The sequence below is a fragment of the Pleurodeles waltl genome, chromosome 5 (genome assembly GCF_031143425.1).
Source record: "Pleurodeles waltl isolate 20211129_DDA chromosome 5, aPleWal1.hap1.20221129, whole genome shotgun sequence".
Lineage (NCBI taxonomy): Eukaryota > Metazoa > Chordata > Amphibia > Caudata > Salamandridae > Pleurodeles > Pleurodeles waltl.
Window position 1 is genome coordinate 1,852,261,389 of NC_090444.1, and position 12,645 is coordinate 1,852,274,033.

A 12,645-nucleotide genomic window follows, 5' to 3' on the forward strand; every position below is an offset into this window, starting at 1 on the left:
TAGTCCAGTTGGTGAAACGCATAGTTCCTGGCACTCGGGCCGGGCCGATTAGGGAAAGGCTCCGGACTACCTGTGGCAAAAACCAATGAACGGAGCTGGAGGGGAGGCGCGTCACCACCTACCCACCAACAGGAGCTCGCTGTTCGGCTGTGTCTCAGCCTGCAGTCGCCAGATTGGGCCAAGACTCGCCTCATGCTGAGGAGGATAAGACTCCGCCTAAAGCAGCCGCCATCGCTCCTGTGTTTGCCTGAAGATGGGAAAAAACACTCAGCCAGGATGCGCACTGAGAAACCTCAAAGCGTCAATACACAGGTAATCACATTCGCAAAATCACAGTGACCAAAATCCATAGACTGAAGCAACACTTATCTTGTCTGCACAAGCAACAAAGAAAGAGGAAGACAGGAAGGTGCATGATGGGATATGTAGTTGATGTTTACTGTTTTTTTTATTAGATGCTGTATTTTGAGTAGTAAAGAAGGAGAAGCATAATCTGAGCCTCCGGTCCTGTCATAGAATTCAGTTTCTTTCTGTTTATCTGCTCTACATGTTTAGAGTTCATATATATATTTTTTTCTTTTAAGAGGTAACTCGCAGCGGTCTTGTGTTTTACAAGATTTACTCAAGCCAATGTACGAAAGGCAAGATTCCAACGTGCATGGTTAAAGTTTGGGTAACGTGTACCGGAGAGAGGAGCCTGTAGCGAGAGTAAGGCGGGCAACTGTTCTGCATGTTACCATTATGGCCTGCACTTGTGGCCTCTGTCCTAATGCCTGTACAGAGGTACTGCAGACGTGCAAAGTTCTGCATTGTGGTCCCACCCCTCTTCTTAACCCCATTCCTCTCCGTAGATAAAAGGGTTTAAGCATACTCCAAAATGCAGCACGACACTACTTGCTGCAAAGGATATACCAGTATCACTGTGTTGCGTTTTGTTTATTCAAATTTTTTTAAACCTAAAACTTCCTAGCAGCTTTTAAATTGATTCTTAATGCTGTCAATTTATCTAAAGGGGAGTGAAGGGATAAGTTCAAAAGGTTATAGCTCAAGAGCACACATTTTGGCCATGTGTGACTCCAGGATTAAAAACCGTGACTCCTTTTTTTTTTCCCCCCCAACTTCGTCCATTAAGCCACTACTAGGGCGGCCTTAATTCTTATTGCAAGGCCAAAGGGGTATCCTTCCTATGCTATTCTCGCTTTGTTTTGAGGTTTGTCCAGCTTAACGGTTGTTTTTATTACCAGCATATGTAGTTGAACCTGTGAAGATGAGAATAGGTGTAAAGTATCCTACTTCCATGGCATAAAGGTACCAGCTCTGGCGGCAGTAGGTGGTTACTAGGCAGTATGTGTGCTGGATACGGATATTTACCATTGGTCTCTCATAGCTGTGGACTTTCAGTCCATTTGGGTACCATAGTTCATTTTCTAAACTTGTCACTTTTAAAGGTTGCAATATCAAATAATTGAATAACAAATTTAGCGAGAGAAGAGAACTCGTTCATCTTCCTTGTCTTAATATGAGCAAACAATGAAAAGCAGAGCTCTTGAGGTCTGAAATAGGTTTACACAGTGTAAGGCAACTTGACGAAAGTGTGACTACAGGGTCTGCTCCCTCAGAGCTACTATGTTGTAAGGAAATTCCACATTACAAAAAATTCACAAGCAGTGACACATTTCATGGTAAGTTACGATCAGTTGCAGTAGCACTGTATGTCTTAGTGTGCATGCAGCACCAGTCCTGAGGAAAGCCATATTGACCCGGTGGTCAATTATTTTGAAAGGCTTAAATATGTAGACCATACTAAGGGTGTGCAAGACCATTTACGTCTCATAAAACATCCACCATTGTTCTTAAGCCTTGCCAGGATTACCATTATTAAAACGTACCTTAATTGGATGACGACCTTGAGACAATTTTAAATCACCTTTTCTCACTTGAGTTTCTCAAACACAATCCAGCTTTGCTGTGACTTCGGTGTTGTAACACACCCAGATGAATTAGGTGTCTCAGGTTGGAACCCTGTGATGAAGCATGCCACCACCTGGTGTTGGTGGTTGAGGGGTTCTTTTAAAAAGTGTTCCCTTTTCTCTTTGGAAAAGAGACATCACAGGCATAGGTTTACAGTGGTAGCTAGCAATATCAAATAGTCAAAGCTTATCCCAGGAGGTAGTAAAGGCACTGAAACACAAAAAGAGTATTACCAATTTATATCTGTTAAATTAAATCAGACCCTCCCCCCCCCACAGACATTGCTGTACAGATCAGCAATTTTTAGGCACAAATATGGAAATTGTGCTGCATTTTTAGGGAACTTTATTTTGTAATTCTTTCACCAACAAAACCACTGAACGTCTGTTTTTGTGAGGTATATTGCTACCTGAAAATCTATACCAAGTCTTTGTTTGAAGTATTTATACTGCCAGATCATCTTGGTCCTGTATCCCAAATTGTTCTGAGCAGCCAAATCCAGCCCAGCATCCTGCTGCTGATTGTAGTGTAAACCCAATAATGCACGGTTTCAGGACTGCCTCCCAAGTGCAGACTTGTTAGTTTAATTTGAAATAGACATCTGCTTTCTTTGCCAGAAATTGGATCTCTAGCATCTATCACTGACGCAACAGTTCACATGACTGGATAACATCGGATTATCAGGGTACAGGTCCACACACGTGAGAGTAAATTACAACTGTGGAGAAAGTAGTCTTAGGTGGGCCTCAATGCCAGAACCCCAGATATTTGCTTTGACCCTTAAGCTGAAAATATACCCAAACACCTGATATAGAAGAGGGCTATAATTAGCCCCGATCCAAAAAAAAAATAACAATAAGATTGCTCCAACAAATTATCTTCTGCTCTTGATGCTTAGTGCACGTATGAAGTTAATAAAAAAGTTCTGGTTCATTAAGTTCAGGAGTGGCTAGGCATGGCATAACCCAGAGGTCTTCACGCTTTTTGTCTTGTGAACCCCCCTTAATTATCATGTTTTCATGTTGGGCCGTCCTCCAAAATATTATGCTAGGAATTGGGGGAACTGAGCACAGGATGCATCACTTGTTAGAGCAAATATACACCTGGGCAATCCCTTCAAAGTTATGCATACATCTTGCTATTTCCTTCTTTCTCCTGGGACATTACTTTGACTCCTGAGGGGTCCAGACTATCAAGGCTCTGGGTATAAATGTGACCCTTCTGATCCCCTACTGCTCTTCGAGGGGGGAGGGGGCATACTTTATGGGTACTGATGTGCCCATGCTTTTAGTTTTGAAGAGTTTCCATATGTTCCCTCCCCACCCACAATAAAATAAAAAAATCACTCAATGGTTAATGCAGACCTTGAGGTGCCTGTAGGTGAAAATGAAGAGAGAGGGGGTGGACTAGAGGGCGCGAAAGAAGAAATAAGCTTTTTCTCCAGGGTGCAAGTAAATCTGCATTTTGTTAATCATTAAATGCTGCTTAGGAGCCATTTTAGGCTTTAATTGATGGCCTCATACCATCTTGTGCAGTGTGTAATAGACTAAATGATGACTTTCATATTCATAGTGCCTTTTATTACAGGGTAGGACTTTGCAGCACGAAAATATATTTCAATATAGACAATCCTTAGTGCAGGAGGACCTTGGCTCAAAGTGGGAGCTGCGCCAAATTCAGACATGCGTTGACTCCGCACTCTGACCGTTCAGTTTATCGCAGTGCAAGACTTATAATCCACGTGATTACAGGCAATGGCCATAGAAATAATTCCTTTGCTACCCACTTAGCCTATCTCTAAAAGCAGAAGAAAAGTATTCCACAGGAAAAAAGTACTTATGTTGGCTGGGCCAGAATGGAATAAAGCTTTATTTTTGCTGTAGCAAAGATTTCTATATGCTCACCCAAAGATGAAAGGTATTCTAGAAGTTATTTATAGGTAGGGCCAATTATTCACTTGTAGCATTGTTTCTGTTCAGCCATCTTGCGATATAATGAATGCCTGATTGCCTCTTTGTCCTTCATATTTTTGTAAAGTTTTCAAGGTTTTACTAAGCTAAGCAAATCCATGCAGTCAGTTCCTGTTAGTGTTTTCATGTAGATTATTACAATTAAGCTATGTTTATTTTATTCCCATGAAATTAACTTGTTTTTTCCTCAATCTAATAGGTGCACAACAGATATCAAAAGAAGTTGATTTTATTTTTGAAAAGCTAGCTGGATCTACCATAAAAGAAGTGGTGCCTGTTTTGTCCAGAGGAACATCTTCCTATGCCAGAAATATTCCCAAGAAAAAACCTTTGAACTTGCTCATTATAAAGTGTCTGGTTTTTTTCAGTCATGTATTTTTTGTAACAGGTAAAAGTGCGCATAACGTACAAACTTTAATGAATTAAATGAGCAAGGTTTTTCTTCTTTCTTAAATGCAACAAATGCGAGGACTCGTTAAAAATGGAGCAACAGCTAGTAGTAAATTTGACTGATGAACAACCATATACATGTACTGAATGTGACAAGGCCTTTAAGACAAACGGAGTTTAAAACAGCAACAGATAACCCACACTGATGAAAGACAATACCTATGTACCAAATGCTAAAAAGCATTTAAACTAAAATGTGTGCTTATGGTATATCAGCAGATCCATTCTTGGTTGAAACCATATACATGTCCTGAATGTGACAAGGCATTTAGGACAATGTAATGATGCATCAGAGAACCCACACAGATGAAAGGCCACATGTTTGTACCAAGTGTGACCAGTTCTTTAAAACGGAAATGAATCTAATGTTGCATCAAAGAACACACTCTGCGGAGAGACCATTTAAATGTACTGAATGTGGCAAGGCCTTTATGACAAAACAGAGTTTGAAACTCCATCAGATAATCCATACTGATGAAAGGCCATACCAATGTACTGAATGTCAAAAAGCATTCAAATTAAAATGTGCGCTCACAATACATAAGCAAATCCATTCTGGAGTGAAACCATATACATGTACTGAATGTGCCAAGGAATTTAGAACAAAAGACCATCTAATTGTGCATCAGAGAACCCACACAGATAAAAGACCTTACAAATGTACTGAATGTCAAAAAGCATTTACACAAAAATGTGTGCTTACAGTACATCAGCAAATCCACTCTGGGGTGAAACCATATACATGTACTGAATGTGCCAAGGCATTTAGAACCAAAGCTCGTCTAATGATGCATCAGAGATCGCACACAGATGAAAAACCGCATGTTTGTACTAAGTGTGACAAGTTCTTTAAAACAAAAATGAATCTAATGCTGCATCAAAGTACCCACTCTGTGGAAAGACCATTTAAATGTACACAATGTAGCAAGGCCTTTAGGACCAAGCAGAATTTAAAACAGCATCAGATAACCCACGCTGAAGAAAGACCATACCAATGTACTGAATGTCAAAAAGCATTCAAATTAAAACGTGCCCTTACAGTACATCAGCTAATCCACTCTGGGGTGAAACCATATACATGTACTGAATGTGCCAAAGCATTTAGAATGAAGGAACATCTAACAATGCATCAGAGAACCCACAAAGATGAAAAACCACATGTTTGTACCAAGTGTGACAAGTTGTTTAAAACAGAAGCAAATCTAAAGCTGCATCAAAGGTCCCATTCTGCTGAGAGACCATTTAAATGTACTGAATGTGGCAAAGCTTTCTCACGCAAATCGTCACTAAGAACACATCAGCGAATCCACACAGGTGAAAAACCATATAAATGCACAGTATGTGACAAAACCTTTGGAACAACAAGAGAACTAATACTGCATGAAAGTAGCCACTTTGAGGACAGACCATATGAATGTGGTGAATGTGAAAAGGCTTTCAAAACAAAGCAGGTACTACTGCAGCATCAGAGAATCCACACTGGTGAAAAACCTTATAAATGTACAGAATGTGACAAGGCTTTTAGGATAAAAAGAACCCTACAGGTGCATCAGAGAATCCACAGTGGGGAAAAACCATATAATTGTACTGAATGTGACATGGCTTTTAGGACAAGTGGGGCAGTAATGGTACATCAGAGACATCACTTTGAAGAAAGACCATTTAAATGTACAGAATGTGACAAGGCGTTCAAAGTAAAACAGCGTCTAATGCTACACCAGAGAATCCACACTCAGGACAAACCTTATAAATGTACTGAGTGTGACAAGGCTTTTAGGTCAAACCAGCACCTAATAAGACATCATGTAACCCACTCCATGGAAAGACCGTATGAATGTACAGAATGTGACAAGACTTTTAAGAGGAAACAAATGCTAATGCTACATCAGAGAACTCACACTGGTGAAAAACCACACAGATGTGACAGATGTGATCAGGGCTTTACATCAAAGGTACAGCTAATGCTACATCACAGAAATCACACCGGTGAGAAACCATTTAAATGTATGGTGTGTGATAAGGATTTCAAGACAAAAGGCGTCCTAGTTAGTCATCAGAGAATCCACACAGGTGAAAAACCATACAGTTGTACTGAATGTGACAAGGCTTTTAGTACTGGAAGTGCATTAAGAGTGCATCAAAGAATTCACTCAGATGCAAGACTCTATAAATGTATTCAATGTGAGAAAGGTTTTAAAACAAATTCAGTGTTAAGACACCACCAAAAAATTCACACTAGGGAAAGATCCTACATGTGTATGGAATGTGACATGGTTTTCAAGAAGGAAAAATGGCTAGAGAAACATCTTAAAACACACAAGGTTGAAAAACCATATGCATGTATTGAATATGACCAAGCAGCCATATTTAATGAGAGTTAATGCTACATCAGTTAAGGGACTCTGATACATAATGAATGAGTAACTGTTTTCTTTCAGGAGGAATCGTGGACTTCTTTAAAATGTATTGCAGTGATATGTCTATGTACAGCTAACTAAAACAAAATAAATTTATCGGAGGTACTGATGTATATATGTTCAGGCTTCGAAAAAGCTACTCACCACGACAGATCATATTTTAGCAGGTCGAGTTATTTTTAGGACCTAGTCACCCCTTCTGGCCAGTTGACAAAGAACAGGTGTTCGGTCAGAAAGTGAATGAACAATAAGAAAGCCTCTAAACCTTGTTTTTATCACATTTGCTCTGTGTTCAAAGACGGAGGTGAAAAGTCATTTTGTCTTCTTACAATTACTTTTCCTTCTGACTGCAGAGTTCCGGGATTGTGTAAGGTGAACTGCCTGACTTGGTATGTCAATTGTACAAATTTTCAAAATATATTTCAGTAGTTGTGAAAGGCCCATTTTTTTTCCCTTTAACCTGTGTGATTAAAAAATATATATTTTAATAGGATGAAATCAAATCTGAACACTTTACTTTGTGATGTGCACATTATAAATGTTTTCTAAAACCCAATTTTCATATTAGCAGTAAAGCTGCAAGTTAGCGGGACTGTTTGTGATCTTATTTGGAAATTTACTGTCTGTAAATGACAAAGCGCTACCACATCATGCTATAGTGATATATTTATTAAAAGTGAGTGTATAAACGAAACTGAGAAACACTTCTGCCCTGATGGCAATGCTCTTAGTAAACTAAGAGGCAAGTCATGCATCATGTGTACCGTACACGTGGGCTAGAGTCTTATTATACATAGAGCAACCGTTTAGTCAATTTAATCAAACAAAATAGTTTTTTTTTTACTGAAGAAATGCTGAACTCACATATTCGAAGGTGCACTCATATGTGAGAATAAAGAAAAAGGCGACTCTAAAATAAAATATTTTGCCTAGGGTCACACAATTTAAAAACCCATTAATGGGTCAAGTATATGACTGCTAGGTCAAATAGATTATTGAAGTTACTTGACTTGCAGATCTAGTAACATTTTTCTTTTTTTTTCCCCCAAGGCCTGATGCTCAATGGCACATGTGGCTGTAGATACACGTGCTCTTGGTATCTAATGTTGGGTCCAGAGCGGTGCAAGTTTTTTTTTTTTTAAGAAGTCTTTTGAGTCACAGGATCAAGTGAATTTTCTCAGTGATATTGCACACGGATCTCCCGTCAATAAGAACTCAGGCCCTTTGATAAACTGTTAGAGCCATGAAGGATGAACTAAGAACACATAAAGAGAAAATTTAGGTGTTGAAGGAATTCGAACAGGATCTACAAAATAAACTTGAACAGTTGGAGAATAGTTCGAGGAGGAATAACTTGAGTGTTGAATGTTCCGGAAGGGGTACATTTCAAAGGGTTTGTGGTCTTGCCTACTAAGTCTGCACTCTCGTTAGAGAAGAGTGAAGAAGAGATCGTAAGAGACATTCAAAGGATCCATTGAGACTATTTTAAGAGAAAACAGCAGCAAGCCTCAGAAGATTTTGATTAACTTCCAAACTTATGGTTTGAAAGAAAAAATTCTCTCCAAGGTGTTAAGGTTAAAAAATATTAAAGTTCTGGACTTTTCCCTTGAGATTAGGTCAGACCTGTCCAGGTTAACCATCAACAAACAGTAGGAGCTAGGAAGGCGGCTGCATGATTTTAAAAAAGTTAGGCCGTTCTGCGCAACTTAGGTTTCCCGCATCCCTCTGAGTTATGTACAACAACAAAATGTATAATGTTACAGATGGCAATGCAGCAGATGAGTTGTTAGCGGTTATTAATTCGGGGAATGGTTTAAAAAATGTAAAAGGTTGTGTTCCGCCCGGGAACCTTGAAGTGCTCTAAAGTTGGACTAACACCTCTCCAATATTCGAGGGGCGTTCTCCAAAGAGAGGGGTAATGGGGGGAAGGGGGGCACTGGGTGGGGAGCATGGGAGGGGGGAAAGGATCCTCTTTCACCTCAACTAATTCCACACCCAATTAGTACTGGCAGGTGATAGGGGCAAGTGCCTGGACCCTTGGGTAGATCCATTCAGAACATCTCTTGGAATGTTAATGGCTTAAGATCTAAAGGAAGAAGATGTAAGGTTCTACTACAATATTTGAGAGATTCACCAGCACAAATATTAATTCTGCAGGAAACCCACTTAACCAGAGAAGAAAGTATTGAGCACTTCAAAACGTGAAAATGGGTTCAATCTTGTGTATGTACTGAGCATAATTTTAATACTAGAGGAGTGGCTATTCTAATTAAACAGGTTAATGCAGGAATACTGGAGGTGAACTCCGGTTCAGTAGGTAAATGTATTATAGTTAAGGTACAGATCAATAGTAGAAGGATTACCCTGGTTGGGTTCTATGGCCCGAACTGTGATGATATAGGACCTCTTAAAAAGCTGTTCTCTCAGTTAACTGACTTCCCTGACCCAATTATAATGGCAGGGATTTTAACATTGTTTTAGACAACAAGCTGGAGAGGTCCAAGAAATGTAGATCTATAGGGACCCCAAAATCCCTGCGAGATTTGAGGGAGATGATGAAAGAATTTGGGTTATGTGACTTATGGTGGCAGAAAATGGGGGTGAAAAGGGGTGTTTCTTCCCACATAGACTATTTTCTTGTTGACTTGAAGTGGTGTGATCTAGTAGAGGAAATAACCTCCCTACCAGCCCATTTATGTGATCACGTGGCTGTAACATTAGATTTTAGGCTGGCACGGGGGATGGGAGGTATGAGATGGACATTGGATTGTGCATTATTACAAGATGGTGATGTTGGTTCCCCAGTTACCTATATAGACTGAGGAGTTCTTCAAGATTAATTTAGGATCGGCTCCGGTAGCAGTGCTATGGGACACCTTCAAAGCGGTTATAAGAGGGAAAATATTGAGCCTAGCCAGTTATAAAAAATAAGCAGTATAGGAACGCAATTAACCATTTCTAACAGAAAAAGAATCAATTAAATTTGAATACAGAGTGGGAGGAGTTTCAGGCTCTGACGAATAAGTTGAGATGTTTGAGGCTTCTGCTTGAAGAAGTGTTACATGCTAGAATCATAAAAAGAGAGCAAGCCAATAAGTTATCCCATTTCAAGCATGGAGAAAATGCAGGAAAGTTGTTCGCTTGGAAGTGCAAGCGGGACCGGGTGTGGAACCATATTAAAGAAATTGAGTTAAACCAGTCTGGGGAGAGGACATTGAGTAGCAAAGTTGTATAGTTTTTTTTTTTTTTTTACACAACTCTATACAGAAGAGGCAGTGGTGAGAGAGGAGGATATAGGAAATTGGTTGGGAGAAGATATACTCCCCTGTATTACACAAGAGGAGCAGACCCTTCTAAACAAGCCAGTCTTCGAGGAAAATCAGGAATGCTCTGAAAGGTAGAAAGGGAGGGAAAGCAGCTGGGCCAGATGGTATCCCGACAGATCTTTATAAAGTTTTGGGAGAGGCAATAATTCCAGCTTTGTTAGCATTTTATACTGGGATTTTTGGAAAAGGAGTTCCTATTCCGACTATGTGGAACAAGGCCACCATTACGTTGATTTTGAAGCCTGGTAAAAACCCGGTGAAGTGTGAATCATACAGGCCTATATCTCTGTTGAACTATGATTATAAAATATTTGCTAAAATATTAGCAGATAGATTAAGTGGAGTGTTGAGTCGTTTGATACATCCCGACCAGAAAGGTTTTATTAGAGGAAGATGTTTACACAAACTGACTTTTAATGTGGTAGGGGAAATAGATGTGACTATAATGTTTGAAGTTCCTCTAGCGGTTAACTGGAAGTACTTAAGTCGGAGTTTGAGCTTATACAGTATGTGGGTAACATTTTGTAGAGCTATTGGATTTATTTATAATGTCCCAACTGCAAGAGTTTTAGCGAACAGAAACCTCACAGACCCCTTTAGGATAACCAGAGGTACTAGGCAGGGCTGCCCTCTGTCCCCTCTATTGTTTGACCTCTATATAGAACCCTTTGCTAGGAAAATAAGGCAGAACTCTTTTATAGTACCTTTTGCTTGCAATGGTCGGGAGTATAAAGTAGCCTTACATACCGATGGCCTCTTAGTGTACACAGCAGATCTGTCAACAGCTCTCCCCACACTGTTGGCCTTAGCAGAGGACTTTGGTAGAGTGTCTGGTTATTGCGTGAATTCTGGGAAGACAGATCATGGCATGGAACCAGAAGAAGGAACAAGCACAAGTGAGGAGTGAAATGCGATACTTGGGTATAATGTTCACACAGGAGATTGATCATCTTGCAGTGAAGCACTTAGATACTGCCAGGTGAATGTTGCAAGTTACTGCAGAGATGGGTGCACCCCTGACAATTGTTGGTAGAGTCAGTTTGGTTAAGATGGTAATCTTGCCTAAACTGAATTTTCTGTACAGTTCCATCCCACTTTAAGCAAGATATAGGGGGTCATTCTGACGGGCCACCGACCACGGGAGCACCGCCAACAGGCTGGCGGTGCTCCAACGAGCATTCTGACCGCGGCGGTTCAGCCGCGGTCAGAAGCGGAAAGTCAGCGGTCTCCCGCCGACTTTCCGCTGCTCGTTTGAATCCTCCATGGCTGCGGAGCGCGCTCCGCAGCCATGAGGATTCTGACCCCCCCTACCGCCATCCTGTTCATGGCGGGAAAGCCGCCATGAACAGGATGGCGGTAGGGGGGGTCGCGGGGCCCCTGCCGTGCCCATGCCAATGGCATGGGCACGGCAGGGGCCCCCGTAAGAGGGCCCCCCAAGGTATTTCAGTGTCTGCCTTGCAGACACTGAAATACGCGACGGGTGCTACTGCACCCGTCGCACCTTCCCACTCCGCCGGCTCGATTACGAGCCGGCATCCTCGTGGGAAGGGAGTTTTTCCCTGGGCTGGCGGGCGGTCTTTTGGAGACCGCCCGCCAGCCCAGGGAAAAACTCATAATACCCTCCGCGGTCTTCTGACCGCGGAGCGGTATTATGGGGGCGGAATTCTGGCGGGCGGCCTCCGCCGCCCGCCAGAATTAGAATCAGCCCCATAATCTCCTTCATATGGGGCCTAGGGTTGTTTGGAAAAAGTTGAGAAGATGGAAAGAGATGGGGGGGTTGTCACTCCCAGACTTAAAAAGTTATGCCTGGGCATTCCAATTTCAAAACACAAATGTTTTTTTACATCTCCGGACACTAAAGCAATTAGTGATATGTTTAAAGCTATGGTTGTTACGGTTAAAGGGGCCACAAAGGGGAAAATTTAAGACTTTACCTGATCTTGCAATGAGTTGATCTAAGTTAAGATCAGTAGCGGGAGCTAGTTACTATAGCCAAAATGCACCTATTTGGGAATAACCAGGCACTCCTGAGTGCTTAAAGGATGTCTCAGTCTTGCCGATAAGGAAGGCTGTTTGGGGAGACCTCTTTAGGGAAGGAGCTCTAATTTCCTGGGAAGAGCTTGAGGATAAAACTGGAGGGTCCCTTTCTAGACTGAAATACATCCAATTAAAAGGTTAGTTACAGAGGGCTCAAAAGACTTTTGGATTGGCAAAGTTTTTAGAAGACAGATTACTTCTTGAATCTTCAACCCCTAAGAAGGTTTCGGACTGCTACTGGGAAATCCTAGGACTGGATGGCAAATTTGTATTAGCTGGAACTCTTTGGAGGGGGGAGTGGGGGGGGGGATATGCTTCGGAATCGGGTGCAGGTATGGTGGGAGACATCTATGCATACTTTAAGATAGTAAAACCCACGCCACTACGGAAGAATCACCTCTTTTCCATTCACAGATCTTATATGTCGCCTGAAATACTCTTCAAAATAAGAAAAAGAGGGGAGGTAAATTGTCC

At 41.2% G+C, this 12,645-nt stretch overlaps 1 protein-coding gene across 1 annotated transcript; it reads left to right on the forward strand.

The window, feature by feature from the left end:
* The first annotated feature begins 36 nt into the window (after window positions 1-36).
* LOC138296865 (zinc finger protein 268-like) lies at window positions 37-7,245 on the forward strand. The gene is made up of 2 exons (XM_069236352.1): window positions 37-312; window positions 4,141-7,245. Exon 2 carries the CDS (start codon window positions 4,673-4,675, stop codon window positions 6,770-6,772), a length of 2,100 nt encoding a protein of 699 aa, XP_069092453.1. The 5' UTR covers window positions 37-312; window positions 4,141-4,672; the 3' UTR covers window positions 6,773-7,245.
* Window positions 7,246-12,645: the final 5,400 nt, after the last annotated feature.

What these genes read in the sequence shown, in the direction of transcription:
- LOC138296865 (XM_069236352.1), top strand. Translation starts at nt 4,673, where the DNA reads ATGATGCATCAGAGAACCCACACAGATGAAAGGCCACATGTTTGTACC.